Here is a 15,120-nt window from a genome sequence, read left to right as displayed (position 1 = left end):
GCAGCAAACAAGACCAGCATGTTCCTTTGCCTTAAAACAGAAATAGGGAAGGATTCATGATTATTACACATATACTTAATTTAGTGGCTGCTTTGACCATGATAATTGGCAGTAGTCGGGAGAGGGATAACTAGCTTAGTTCAGGGTTAGGGAGACTTCCCTTTGAACGAGATGTTTATGTCAAATGGGAATATAGAGCAGGTTCTAAGAAGCAAAAACAAGTACAAAGGCCCTGAGGTAGAAAGAGCATGACACATGTAGGCCTTGACAGGAAGCCAGTATAACTTGAGTAAAGAGTGAACAGCATATAGGGGAGATGGAGAGGTCAACCAGGACCAGATGGGGCAGGGGCAGGGGGCAGGACCAGGGCTTAACCCTCTAGAAACTCCCTTTCTGCAAGCGGGACAGCTAGTTGCTGATTGTTTTACAGTAAAGCTGAAACTCAGTGATGGACATATTCCCAGGCTTTACAGGAACTCTTGTTATGGGCCCTCATTATGGACTCTGGTCCCATACCATCTGGATTGTCCCCACCCATTCTCAGAGGGGCTTTATGGATGTGCTGGGGGTAAGGGCCTGAGTTTACACTGGGAGGCCTCATGACCATTGTTGGTATTCCCTTCCAGGCTGCAGACAGGCTGGTCTGTGCATACCTACCAGACAGAGAAACAGAGGAGGAGCCAGTGCCTGAGCTCGGCAGAGGTGGAGGCCATCCTGCAGGTCATCCAGAGGGCCGAGCGGCTTGACATCATGGAGCAGCAGAGAATTGGGTAAGGGCTGGACTGGCTGGGTAGCAGCCAGCTGTGGAAGGAAGGCAGGAGCGCTGCAGGAGAGCCTACGGGCCATGAGACTAGTGTATTGGGTCCTGGGACTTGGAGTCATTCATGGGGCCCCAGTTTCTCTGCTGGGGACACCTGGACTGAAGGCAGGTACCCAGCCAGTCCCTCCAAGCCATGTGTGAGCAGGGTTAGTGGCTGACATGAGCCCCAGGTCGTCACAAAGTCCAAGGGAACCACACTGAGACTGTTGTCTCTGCACCCCTGTCCATAGCAGGATTCCAAAGCACAAAAGGCCCCACCAGGCCCCAGTTGGAGGTGTCTTCGAGTGTTTTCCTAAGCTCTTCCAGCCTGTGACGTTCAGAGCTGACTAGGACTCAGTCGCGCGATGGTTTTTGTGGTGTAGGGTTTTTGTGGTTTTTGTCATTTAATTACAAAAGCAATAAACATTTCCTAGAAAAATTTGAAAAATAACAGAAAGGCACGAGCAGTAACAGACGATTGGGACCACGTTGCATGGGGCAGGTATTCATTCTGTTCCGCTCTCCCTGTTCTTTTTCTACTTACCTTTTTTCTATTTGTGAGATGGTCATGTTTGAAAATCAGGCACTGTAGAAGTGCAGTTTTGGATGGTGGACCATCCACTAGAAAGGTGGCTGTTGGCTCACAATCTCTGGTATGTACCTCAATAACAGCTCAAACAGGGTTCACCACCTCACACTACTGGGATTTTTCTTTTCTTTTTCTTTTTTCACTTAACTGGCTGAGGCCCAGCTTTATACAGATCTACACCCTGAGGGCCCTGCCAAGCTCTTACTTCAAATGCTAGTGATTGACACAGGGCTCCACCTCCCCCAGCAGCTTCATGGAAGGCTCCCCTGTGCTATGGGAGCATTCAGGGGTCCCTTCAGCCATCCACTTATCTGTCTCTGATGTGTGTGTAGGTACATGGAATGATCCAGAAGCAGTGTTGCGTGTTATCTATCATTCAGGTGAAGGAATCACATCTTGTGTGCTTATATGAGGTGTAGACTCCCCCAAGAACAAACAGTTTGTGCCAGGGTAGAAGCTGGGGTTGGTTGCTCCCAGGCCCTGTGGTTTCCTAGATGAAGGACTATGTCCCTTCTGGAGGACACATGGGTAGAGGCAGTGCCATGGCTGAGTCTACTGTCCCTCGGCTCCTGTGGAACACTGCATGGCCTGAATGGTAATGTGGAGGATCTGAACCAGACAGGTCTGGGATGGACTCCAATTCCACATCTTGGGAACTCTGTAACCCCAGCAAGTGCCTTCACATTGTTGAGTTTCAGTCTTCACATCTTTAAAATGTATCCTCCTCACTAGGAGTCTGTGACAGAGGAGATGAGATGATGTACTTGCATGCTGTTCATCATTCTATCAAGAATCTTGTCCTCTGGGTCCTGGAAATATAGTGGGTCACAAATTAGAACAATTCTGAGGAGGCTGTAGTGTTTCACTAGAGGCTGTCACATACTGGTGGTTACAGTGTGGTAAGGGTCTGTAGAGCCCCAGAAGAGGGGTTCACCAGGCTTAACAGGGTGTGGGGAAGCTTCCTGATGGCCAGAACCAAAGTGTTTCAAAGAGGATCTGGGTTCCTTCCTTTCTCTCTCCTGCTCCAGCTTCTCACTTGCCCAGATGCTAAGACCCAAAGCCTCCTGTCACCCTGCGCCCCCTCCCCCAGCCACCAATGCTGCCCCTGAGGTGCAGCCTGGGTCTGTCCTCTCCAGGGTGGCCTTAGCCTCCTACTGGCTTTCTCCCTCTTGCTTTCCTTATTCCAGTTTTCCACATCTTTGGAGAATGTCACTGGGGTCAAATCTCTCCCCTCCTTCAGACCCTGTGGTAGCTTCTGACTGAGCTTAGAAAAGCAGCAACCCCATTTTGTAACCTGTAAACTCATGTGACTCTTTCTTGCTCTCCCACCTTACTGTCCCTATCTTCCTGTTGCTGCAGTGGGAGGGGGTTGGGAATAACCCCCTTCCCCAGCAGTTCTGTCACCTGATTGGCCCTTGCTGTCCTTCAGCTCTCAGCTCATGTGTTTTCAGAGTCTTCCCTGGCCACCATCTAACATACCTGTAGCTCATCTGCCACTATTCACTCTCCCACCATGTTCATGACATGGGATTCTCCCTGTCTGACAGTGATTTCTTCCTTGATGGAATGTGAGTTCCAAAGGAGCTAATACAGTGTCTGTCTCTGTCTTACTTGCTGCAATTCTTCCTTTGTCTGTTGTCACACTGTAAGTGCTCCATCAATAGTTGGCAAAGGAATGAATGATTTGGAATTAGCCAGGGGAAGAGATGGGGCAGGGAACAGGACACTAGCTAAGGAGACAACATGTGACATGGAGTAGTGTTGAGTTCTGTGGCAGCTGAGCCTGAGCAGTCATTGCATTGGTGACAGGAAACACTGATTCCATATCCTACATTGCAGGCGGCTGGTGGAGCGGCTGGAGACTATGAGGCGAAATGTGATGGGGAATGGCCTTTCCCAGTGCCTGCTGTGTGGGGAGGTGCTGGGCTTCCTGGGCAGCTCTTCAGTATTTTGCAAAGACTGCAGGAAGGTAAGGCCTTTTTCTGACCCCACTGTTCTAGCTACCCAGGCTGGATGAGCCATGCTGTTCTCTGGCTTTGCATCGCAGCTCTCAGAGGAGAAAGGAAGAGGAGTAGAAATTCTGTATGTGTGTATGTGTGTGTGTATGCGTGTGTGCATGTTCATGCTTCTCTCATCAAGGACCAGGCTTGAAGGCCTGTAGGTCTAGAATCTGTGGCCAGCTCTGGAGAATGGACCTCTGGAGTCAGAGCCTAGATGTGAATCCAGCTTTTACACCACCCATATGACCTCAGAAAATGTCTATTTCAAACCTCATCTTCCTGTTGCAAAATAGGGGGAATGATAACATGTACCTCAGAGAGCTGTAAGGATTAGATAATATTAAATGCAAAGCTTTCAAAACCCTGCCTGGCACACAGACACTGAATAAATGTTATTACTTGTTATTAGATAAGTACTGTTTTCCTTACTAGTGTGGTAAATTGAAGTTCCTATTCTGTTTGTCTGTTCTTTTGATCACTCAAAGAAAAATGATATTTGCAGAAAGATCAAACAGATTTTCTCCTTTTTTACACTACATTGTGTCATATATTAAATTGTTTCATATTGAGTCCAAGACTTTTTAAAATATAACTTTTAGGTTTTTTTCCTAGGGTTTCTAATTGCCACCCCCCTTTTTTTTTGCTCAGAGAATAATATGCCTTTCAATCTTCAAGATTATTTAGCCTCTCAATTTTACTCTTTATAACATGGAGCCTACTTTATTATTTTTTCCCCTGGCAGAAATCCTAGATTTTTACTCTTGCTCCAGCCTAAACTAGTTGCTACATAGTAATATTCATGAGATTTCTTTCTTTTCTACCTTCCTAGGTTGGAGACATTATTCTCAAGTTGCCTTTTACTTGTTTGTTTTCACTGTAGTTTTACTGGAAATGCATCCTCAAGTAACTTCCATGTGCCATTTACTGTTTTAAGCCTGAAGTTGTTACAGTGAACAAGACAGAGGGAAAAGGAGCATTCTCTTTTTGTATGACCTTGGGTGAGGACATTTTTTTAAAAAGCAATAATCAAATGAATTCAGGAAGTAATATGAGAACATAGAAGCCTAGGAAGAGTTGAGAGGACTATAAAAGATGGAAAATATCAAAGAAATAGACATGGACTTGGAATAAAGTAATTGGTAACCTTGGCATTCAAAACCCGAGTAAGAAAAAGAAAGGCTAATATTCCCAATTAATAAATGGGAAAGCTAGAATTTTGAACATGGCCATCCCCCTTCCCCACCCCACCCCCAACTCTGCTGTGTGTAGTGAATCAGGTTAGGAAAGGTGGATGATCCGTTGATCTAAGCACAGTGGAGATGTGAGGGGGATCTGGGTGTCAGGATGTGCCAGCTCCTCTGTAGGCCATAGACCAGGAACCATCTAAGGAGTGGGTGCCGGGACCTGGGAATGCCTTGCTCCCGGGACTTAGGCAAGTGGGGCAATGATTTGTGACTTCTACCCTGGGAGAACGATTTCCTCCTTTTGTCTCTCAGCCCTATAACAGCTCTAAGCATTTCAGGTTTTTAGTGAGGATGGGCAATACCATAGCTTCTTCCCTCGGGAACATCCATGGCCTCTGACACAGAAGCAGGCTGCTGTTCCTGGTTGACAAGGAGTTAACTCCGTGGCTCCCAGGAGAGCCATTTCCTAGGCAACAGTGGCCGCCCCAGGGGAGGGCCTCAGCTGGATGCGGGGTGTGGGGAAAATGTTCTTCCAGACTCACCAACCCCACCTCCTGGTGCCCTGAAGCACTGGGCTGGTCAGAAGGACATTTCTATTTGAAGAGGTTCTTATTCTGCCAGCTGGCGAAAGACAAGGTGAGCCTGGGAAGGCAACTTGGGGCAGTAAAGGAGCCCTTTGACCTTTAGAAGGGACTTGGTCCGGGGCAGAGGTGGGAGTAGGGGACAGTAGCCAGTACCCCAGCAGGATGGGAGGCTTGCAAGATTCTCTTCATCTGTCCTTGAGAAGAATGTGTCATTCATTCATATTCATTCTTTCTTTACATAGTAGAGGCCTACTGTGTGCAAGCTGGTTCTAGGTGCTAGCCCAAACCCGACCTGTCATGGAAATTATACAGGGTGAGAGAAGAGAGATCACAAAACAAGTGAAGGAGTAAAGACAAAGTCATGTCAGGTACACCGGCTTGAGGTTGAATTAAAACAATGATGCAGATAGCATGTTTCAGGTGCTTGGAAAGAGCTTCTCTGAGCTCAGACCAGAACACAAGCCGGAGCTGGTCTCAGGAATATCTTAGAGAAAACGTGTTCCAGGCAGAGGGAACAGCACACACACAGAAGGTCCTGCAGTAGAACAAGCTCAAGTTAGGGACGGAAGGAAAGAGAAGTTGGCTTGGCAGATCCCACAGAGTTTTCAGAGTCAAGGTGAGGAACTGGGATTTTATTGTAAGTTTAAAAGGAGGCTAGCACTGTGTTTGTGTTAGGAGTGTGATGTGATACACTCTGTGTTTGTTTGTTTGATGTTGGTACTGGGACTTGGCATTTTCACTCAAGGTTGGCATTCTACCACTTGAGCCATACCTCCACTTTTAGCTTTGTGCTGGTTAATTGAAGATAACATTACAGACTTCTGCCTGGGCTGGTTTCAAACATCCATACTCAGATCTCAGCCTCCTGAGTACCTAGGATGACAGACGTGAGTCACTGGGGCCACCCAGCTTGCTCTGTGTTTTTAAGGGTAGCCTTGGCTGCTCTATGTCTAGTGGACTGCAGGAACACACAGTGGAAGGCAGGAGGCATGTTTTTGTGGTAATGATGGTCATTGAGAGATGATGGGTTTGGGGCAAGGCATAATTGGGACAGAGACCCTATGCTAAGAGAGCAGCAATGTCTCCAGTGTATTCTAAGCAGATAGGGAAGAATTAGAAGGGCTGAGAATGAAGTTCTCAGGCAGGAAGGAGAATTTTGGACTGTTAGAGGCCAGGGCAACAGGCAACTTGGTCTGATTTGTGCTTCCAGGTGGCCAGGAAGTATTGTTCCCACAGTAGTGCAGTGTGCTGTCAGGGGCTCCTGCCTGGGTCTGAGGAGCTCACCCTGCCCTTCCTGTTCATACATCTCCATGAGTCTGCAAGGGCCTGGAAGGGCTGCTTCCCTCCAGCAGCAGGATCATAAGAAACTTGGACCCAGAGCTGCAGATCCTGGCAGACCCAGATTGAGAGACCCAGCCTGGCCACCACAGAGTGACCTCGTACAAGTCACTTAACTTCTCTAGGCCTTTATCTATTCATCTGTAAAGCAGAGTCACCAAGCTCCCATTAGCTCTAGGTGGGTGTAAGAAGAGATTCACTTGTTCAGGGAAGCTCTTTCTTGTGTCTGATGAGTTGTAAGCACTCCAAAAATGGATCCTGTTATTGTTGTCATCTTTGATATTGTGAGTATTCATCATGGATCCAGCAGCAGGATTAGTCAATTCCTGCTGCTGTAATAAAACACCACAGACAGCATCACCCTCAACAACAGTTGTTTATTTCTCTGTGGTTTGGGGGATTGCTGAAACTCAGTGTTTTCCCAAGACTCTTCCTGGACTGCAGCTCTGATATCTCTTATTATTATGAATACACCAATCTTATTGGATTTGGGCCCCACCCCTATGACCTCACTTAATTTTAAAACTCCCTAAGAACCCTCTCTCCAACTACACATTGGAGATTGGGGCTTTAACATCAAAATTTGGAAAGACACAATTCAGTTTATTGTACCCCATTTCTCCTTACTAGGGTTCATGTTTTCCTGAACTTAACATTGGAGCTGCCACAATTAATCCCTTAATTCTGAAATTTAGGTAAAAGCCTCTGGACACTTTCGTAGCTATCCAGCATTGGATGTCCTAGGCTGGCAGGGACAGACCTCAGTTTCATGAAGTGGCTCCTGTACACACAACAGTCACTAATTGAGCTTGTGTGTGACTCAGGTGAGGGAAAGCTAGGAGGGGAGGTATCCAAAGTGGTTACTTCACTCAGTCTTGATGGTCAAGGTCCAAGGGGAGGGGGAGGATGTTCTCTAGGACTGAGCAGCAGGAGAGCTGTTGGGAAAAACCTGCCTTAAGGAAGCAAAGGGCAAAGGGGGAGGGGGGAGGGGAGAAATGAAGGAGGAGGTAACAAATTGTACAAGAAATGTACCCACTGCCTTACATATAAAACTGTAACCCCTCTGTACATTACTTTGACAATAAATAAGTAGTTATTCAGAAAAAAAAATAAAAGGAAGCAAAGGGCATGGTAGAGGTGAGCATGGGTTTAGTTGGGGGCAGTGGAAGAGATACTATAGCCAAGGCTGGTACCTGGAAAACAGAATTGAGCACTGAAAGAGAGAGGATACAGATATGACAGCATATTTGGCTTTAGAACAGGGGAACCTTGGAGGAGGGATGGAACGTGCTCCAGTGGCTCCAGGGATAAGATTCTGGGGACTAGAAGATAGGGGGCAGAGCTAGGAGATCTGGGAAGCTAAGGTACATTGGGCTTGTCAGAAGCCATGTGGCAGACACACTGTGTTTGAGCAGAGAATGGGTAGTTTGTGGATTCCTGAGCCCCCAGGAGATGATCACAAAGGCACAGACACCAGGCAGTGATCACCTGGCAGCAATCACAACCCCCTACGCTTTAGCCCTCACAGTAGACCACAATGGTTGGGAGGAGAGGATGACAGCACCTTTTCACCCATCCAACAAATACTTTTTCTGTGTGCCAGTCCTGGGGCTTGAACTCAGGGCTTGGGCCTTGTACCTAAGCTTTTTTTTTTTTTTTCCCTCAAGGTTAGGCTCTAGTACTTGAGCCACAGCTCCACTTCTGACTTTCTGGTGGTTGGTTGGATATAAGAGTCTCACAGACTTTTATAAAGCCCAATCTGGCTTTGAACTGAGACCCTCAGATCTCAGCCTCCTAAATAGCCACAGGCCAATAAATACTTCTTAGACTCTACTGATGCCCAGTGTTAGGACACACTGTAAGTAGGCACAAGTCCCTCCCCTCCAGTGGGCCAGGATTAGTTGATTATAGATAATTAAGTACAGTTAGAGAGAGGTTAAGGAAGCAATCTTATGGGATAAGGAGAGCTGAGAGAACTCTTTAACAGGGTATGTGGGAGGAGTCATGGGATCATGTGGTATCAGGAGCCTGGTTCTGGGGAGCTTCTGTTCATTTCTGTCTCTACCTTCTCTCTCATGAATATGAAGATAGATAGATAGATAGATAGGGTTTGAACTCAGGGCCTTATACTTGCCAGGCAGATGTTCTACCACTTGAGCCATATGCCTCCAGGCCCCTCCTTTTTACCTGCTAGCTCGCTGTAGCCCTGGGACCCGGGAGGTATGTGCCCTTTGGCAGACTGCAGAGGGATGCTGAGGATATCCCAGCATGGAAAGTATCCAGGGCAAGGCCTGGTGGAGGAGGACAGCTCTTCAGGTACTCCTGGGGACATGGCTGTGTCCCCAGCACGAGCCCTAGCAGCATTCAGCAGCCACCACTAATGAGAGCGAGGGTGGAAGACGACGCAGTCCTCAGAGCCACATCCCTCTGTAATTGGGCCTGCATGCCCGGGCTGCCTGCCCTCATTATCCCAGAGCCATGGTGGGAAGGGAGAGGGGCTGGATGGTTAATTAAAGAGGCCTGGCGCGCCTAATTGCTCAGAATCTGAGTCAGGCAGGCTTTAGACTAATTGAGAGTCCAGCTTCACTAGCCATGGGGGAGGCCAGGCTGGGCTATGGACCTGCCTGAGCCTAGGATGGCATCGTCACCATTCCAGAAGCGCAGTCGGATCTTTTTCTGGTCTCAGTCAAATGGACTGCACTGTGTGGGAGCAGGGGAGCTGTCCTGACAGGTTTACTGGGTCCTGTGTGCTGAGATCTGATGGAGAATGGATATGGTCAGCCTGCATTTTGTTCAAAGCCCCTAGGACAAGTCTAGCTCCACCGGGCAGCATAGCCTCAGACTATCATGGAAGAAAGCGACAAGGGAAACCTGCTGCCTCTTGCACTGACTTAAAGCCACTTTATTCTAAGGAGGTATCCTGCTGAGGGTCAGCCCAGAACCCCAGCAGGAAGCTAGAAGTACCCTGGGCTGGGCACAGTGCATTTTCCACAAAACCTTAGCCTTCTCCTAAAGCCCCAGCTTGCCTCATGGTTCAGACTTGGGGACTTGTGTCTGCTAAGCCAAAGGAGGAGCTGATGGAATTTCAGTATCACCCCTCTAACTGCCATTGGAGGGAACAATGGAAGGAGTCTGAGCCCTGCCCTGACCAGCACAGTTTTATTCCTAGTGCTTAGCCCTCACCACTCTTAGGTGGTGCTTCTAGACCTGTTGCACAGGGTTCCTCTCTGTGGGTCCTGACCCCTGAGGACTCTGCAACTCTCCTCAGGTTTGGGACACACCCGAGAGCACCTCCTGGATGGGGAGGCATGAACAGTTATTCAGATGCTGATGGGGTCCTCACTTGGCATGAGCTGAGGACCAGCAGGATTGACATCCCCAAAAAGCTTGTTGCAAATGCAAAGGACCCTTTGACATAATGTCTTCAAAGCTTATGCATATATCAAAGCATGTGTCAGAACTTCTGTGTGTGTGTGTGTGTGTCTGTGTGTGTTTTGAACTCAGAGCCTGGGTGCTGTACCTGAACTTTTTCTTCTCAAGGCTAGTGCTCTACCACGTGAGCTTTTTCAGTGGTTAATTGGAGACATCCTGCATGGGCTGGCTTTGAACCTTGGTCCTCAGATCTCAACCTCCTGAGTAGCTAGGATTACAGGCGTGAGCCTGGCTAGAACTGCCTTCCTTTTAAAGATGACTGACATTTTAAAGGCAAATGACTCATGCATTCATCAAGGATGGACACCTAGATGCTCCCATGCTTCAGCTATTGTGAATAATAAGGCTGTATATAAGGTTGTACAAGTCTCTCTGAGGCCCACTTTTCATCCTTGAGGGTGTTTATACCCAGCAGTGAAATAAGTGGGTAATTTGGTAAGCCTTTGAGTTTTTCTTTCTTTCTTTCTTTCTTTCTTTTTTTTTTTTAGGAGTAGCCATTACTGTTTTCCATAGTGGCTGCACCCTTCCTATCATCAGTGTTCAAGGGCTAAAAAGTGTCTGTGGTTTGCAGTCTCACTTTCCAAATTAGGATATGCTCAAAGTAACTAGTGGCTTTCATCCCCCCATGCCCTTTCCAAACCTTCAGCTGTCACTGCCTATGTGGGGAGGGGTTGCGGGGGAAGCATGGAAGCATTTGCAGCCACCATGAGTCTTCAAATTGGCCTCACAGTGTTCTTTCTCCTCCTCGGCCAGATTCAATGTAGAAGACGTGTGTTTGTGTCTCATTATGGAGATGGATTTTTTTTTTTTTTTTACTCTGCTACTGATGTTTCCCAAATTCCCAGAAAAAAAAGTCACTTAATTCATCTGCCCTGAGGGGCCCGCTTTGGCTGCTTGCATATCACCAAGGCTGTTTGGCAGGAATTGAGTTGGCTTCTGTTGCTGGGATGGCAAGATTGGACCAGACACCCATGCGGCATCTTGGAGCATCTGCCTTGCGCAGGGTGCTGAGCAGAACATCTCCATTAAGGCACACTTTCTTCCCCCTTGCTATTTGATGCCTGCAAAATGGCTCTTATTCCTCCAAAGAAAGGAAGAGAGAACTGCCACTTGGTGCTGTTTGGAGCCCATTCTCTTCTCTCCAGGGTGGAGACCTCTGTAATCATCAGGACAAAGGGTGGGCTGGGGATCATTCTGCCCCTCATGGCAAAGCCTGGAGCCTGCTGGACTGACATTAGCTTCCTGTCCTGTGAGTCCATTCCAGAGCTTTCTGGAGACAGTGGCTCCCAGGGTGAGGAGGTAGAGATGCCAGGCCTTCCTCCAGGAGCTCAGAGCTATTAGTGGAAGATGCAGTGTGCTATGGGGTAGGGCTATACAAGTGGAAGCAGGTCCTGGCGAGAAGAGGGGTGGCCTCCACTGCAGGGTGGAGCAGATGCTAGAGCTGGCCCTGCCTAAGAGGGGGCCACTAGCCAGGGCAGGGATGGAGTAAGTACAGCTCTATAGACAAAGTTCAGGACTGGTGGTTTGGGCATATAGGGGAGCCAGCTAGGGAGAGAGTAAGAAAGACAGACTGAGAGAAGGGAGAAGGCAGCAGGGAGAGAGCATGAGGGGGCCAGGAGGGGCCAAACTGGAGGGAGGGAAAGAATGTCAGGGGTATCAGGAAAGGCTCCATGAGGTGCCTGGTCTTTCTCCTGTGGGCAGCAGAACCCTCCAAGAGTGCCAAGCAGGGTGATGATAGGAACAGGAATCTTGGCGGGGGGTGGGGGGGGGTGGGTGGAGAGCAAAGTCCATGGGAAGGTTTGGTGGCAGGACAGTGGGGTGGCTAGAGAAAACATACTGATACTGAATTCCCTAATTAGCAGGAACCAGGACCAGGATCAGGAGGGGGAACGTCTGGCCCACAAAGCTCACTAGGAACATGATGGAACAGACATGTGTGCTTGCTTCCCTTTCCTGGCTGAGAGGCAGGCATGCTGGAGATGTCATCTATCTCTTCAGCATATTCGGAAAAAGTGTGACCTCCCCAGTCCTAGTCCATCAGCCCATTCAGGACACCTGCCACCACTTGAAAGTGAGAAGGAGGGCTGGGGATGTAGCAGGTGGTAGAGCACTTGCTTAGCATGCATGAAGCCCTGGGTTCCATGCCCAGCAAAGCAAAAAAAAACACATGTGAGAAGGGACAAGATTTCCTTCCCATCTGGGTTATATTATTGATGGGCACTAGGCAAGGGGTGCCAACCTTAGTTGTTTGGGGCTCTAACAGATTAAAGAATTGAATGAGAAGGTCTCCATCTATCTTCTTACAAATTCTGTCTTTCTGGATTTTATTTTTAATACTGGGGATCAAACCCAGGGCTCAAGCATTTGAGGTAAGTACTTTACCATCGAGCTACACCTTCAGCCCCTCTTTTCCTACAGTTTAAAGAAGTAACAAGCAGCCAGATACAGTGGCTCACATCTGTAACCCTGGCTAATTGGAGGGCAGAGACTGGGAGGATCGTAGTTCAAGGCCAGCCTAGGCAAAGAGCTTGTGGGAGTCCTATCTTAACAAGCATTCTAGATATGGTAGTACCTGCCTGTGATCCCAGCTGTATGGGAGTCATAGCTAGGAGGATCTCAGTCTGAGATCAGCCCAGGCAAAATGTGAGACCCTATCTTTTTTTTTTTTTTTTTTTTTTTGCCAGTCTTGGGCCTTAGACTCCAGGCCTGATCACTGTCCTTGACTTCTTTTTTTTTTTTTTTGCTCAAGGCTAGCACTCTGCCACTTGAGCCACAGCACCACTTCTGGCCGTTTTCTATATATGTGGTGCTGAGGAATCGAACCCAGGGCTTCATGTATAGGAGGCAAGCACTCCTGCCACTAGGCCATATTACTAGCCTGAGACCCTATCTTAAAAAAAAAAAAAAAAAAAAACTGCCTCAAAACTAATGTGACATGGCTCAAGTGGTAGAACACCTGCATAGCAAATACAGTCTTGAGTTCAAATCCTCATGTAGTAACCTACTGCATAGAGATTTAGTCATCTGTATTCTGTCTGTGCCTCTCTCTGCCTTGGTGGCTTCCCCTGGAAACTGAGAACAATAAAAGTTCTTTGCCTCAGAGTGTAAATGTGGAGATTGAAATGAGGGAAGCTTGGGATAAGTTCATTGGAACAGTTCCTGGTGCTAGTAACTGCTCAATAATTATACAAATCCAGCAGTACAGATGAAAGTAAAATATTCCCCCCACCCCTAATCCTTAGCAGACAGTATTTTCTCCTTCTGCCCCATCTGTCTCCACTAATGTTCAAATGTACACAAGTGTATATATTAAGTCTATGTGATTTTCTTTTTTCATTTTTTTCACTTGATAACACATAGCCCCCCCCCCCCTCCTATATGTATAAATCCTATTTTTAGGAGTTACAAGGGAGTTTTTCCGCACCTTCCCAATACAGCCTCTTGGAGGTGGGGGCAGTTCTGGGGTGGTGCAAGTAAAAGTGGAGAGAGCTGTGCCTACACCGTACTATCCTGTTTCCAGCTAAGTCTAGTTTTTTCCTTTTGTCTAAATCTTTCCTGGGGCCATGGTCCCCTGCTGTCCTCTTACCGCAACTCTCCCCACCTACCATACACCTTCTTCCCATCACATCCAGAATCCAGTGGGCATGGTTCAGGTTTATTTTCCATAAGTCTTCTTGGTCCTTGTGTAACTCAGAGGACAGACATAGTAAAATGGAGAAGGGCAGAGCATACTGCCTAAGTCCATAGGTAACACCCCCCCCCCCACCCAGTACCAAACCTAGTCATGAACTCCCCATGTCACAACCTTGGATGAAAATTCCATTCACCTTCAGGATCTTCCTAGAAGAGGAAACGGTTGGATTAATGACTCCCCCAGGTCTTTCCAGCAGTTTCCTCCTGGGAAGCTCAGGTGCAGCCCAGCCCCAGCAGCGGTGCCATCCTCCATTCAGGGAGCACCTCTGAAACTCCGCGGGCTCTGCAGGTGCTGAAAAGGCAAGCTGGATTTGCTGGGCAACTCACGTGGTAGAGTCCATGTCCTCTGAGCAGGGAGGGAGCTGTATGGTGTTGGCCTGTGCTCTGAGAGCTCCTCTGCCTCTGATAATACTGTAAAGCCTGTGTCCACAGATACAGGCAGGCAGGAGGCAGTGGGTATGTCATTTTCCAGGTGGGGAAACTGAGATTCAGAGAGAGGCTCACTCATAGTGGAACAGCAAAGACTTTGCATTTCAGAGCTGAAGGTGTGCCACAGACCTCAATGGACCATTATACTGTGTAAAGCTTGCCAAGGGAGTGCCTAAGCTGATGGCTACGTGTCCCCAAAGCTGGGGAAGGAAAAGGACCCCAGCTCCTAAGGCAGATTATATGGTAAATGTAGGATAGGACCCAAAATGACGAGTGTCCCCTACAGAGTGGGCCTGAGTTGTCCTGGCTTGTCACAACTCAGAGATGGCTGGACACTCATTGACGTCTGTAGGAATTTGGATCTTGTATCGTGGTCTCTGTGAGGCTTAGCCCCTCATTGAATGGGTAAGAGGTCCTAATGTCCTGGAGTGGGGACCCCTGGCCAGGCTACTTCTCTGAGCACACTTGTCTGGCACCCTCTCCAATCCCTTGCCACCATGGCTCCTTTCTGCAGGTCTGCTGTGAGGGGAGCTGGGAGAAACTCTGGCAGCAGGAAGCATGGTTGGCAAATCTGTTTAAGGCTCTTACCAGGAACGCAATTCTGTTCAGCCTCTTGTCCTCAGTTGTGGTAAATAGCAGATAATGACATTTCCAGTCCTCTGTGTGGCTGCAGGCCACACCTAGCTGGCTGCCCTGCCAGCTGCTGCACTTCCAAAGACCTGTGATTTTTTTTTCTCCCCCATTTGCTTTGTTTCCACCTGTGATGTTGCCCTACGGCTGTTGGCTATTCACCCTGAAGGACTGCAGGGCAGCTTCCTTGTTGATGAAATCTCAGGGAAGTAGGGGCCAGGTGTCCCTCTCCAGGCTCTCTGCAGATCAGACCTTAAAAGGGGCAAAGGCTGGGGGTGTGGCTCAGTGTAGTGCGCCTGCCTAGCATGTGCAAGGCCCTGGGTTCCAACCTAGTACCACAAACAAAACTAAGAATCAGGTTAGTATACTCTCCCAAACTCTTTCTTGACCCTCATCATCCGGAGAGATGATTCTCCCAGGGTTACAGATGGAGAAACCGAGG

At 48.2% G+C, this 15,120-nt stretch overlaps 1 protein-coding gene across 10 annotated transcripts in view; it reads left to right on the top strand.

Annotated features, from left to right (window-relative positions):
• The window catches only part of Rph3al (rabphilin 3A like (without C2 domains)), a 128,483-nt gene that overhangs the window by 43,912 nt on the left and 69,451 nt on the right, over window positions 1–15,120 (top strand). For all 10 annotated transcript variants that reach the window (XR_007213661.1, XM_048365081.1, XM_048365080.1 and 7 more), the window contains exons 3-4: window positions 627–770; window positions 3,228–3,357. Coding sequence is in view for 9 of the 10 variants with exons in the window: in XM_048365081.1 (XP_048221038.1) it covers window positions 627–770; window positions 3,228–3,357 (274 nt within the window). In the remaining variant the exon portion in view is untranslated. The remainder of the gene's footprint in view (window positions 1–626; window positions 771–3,227; window positions 3,358–15,120) is intronic.

Source organism: Perognathus longimembris, chromosome 17 (genome assembly GCF_023159225.1).
Source record: "Perognathus longimembris pacificus isolate PPM17 chromosome 17, ASM2315922v1, whole genome shotgun sequence".
Taxonomy (NCBI): Eukaryota; Metazoa; Chordata; class Mammalia; order Rodentia; family Heteromyidae; genus Perognathus; species Perognathus longimembris.
Note: the sequence above shows the minus strand (reverse complement) of the source record. Positions and strands in the feature narration are given on the sequence as shown.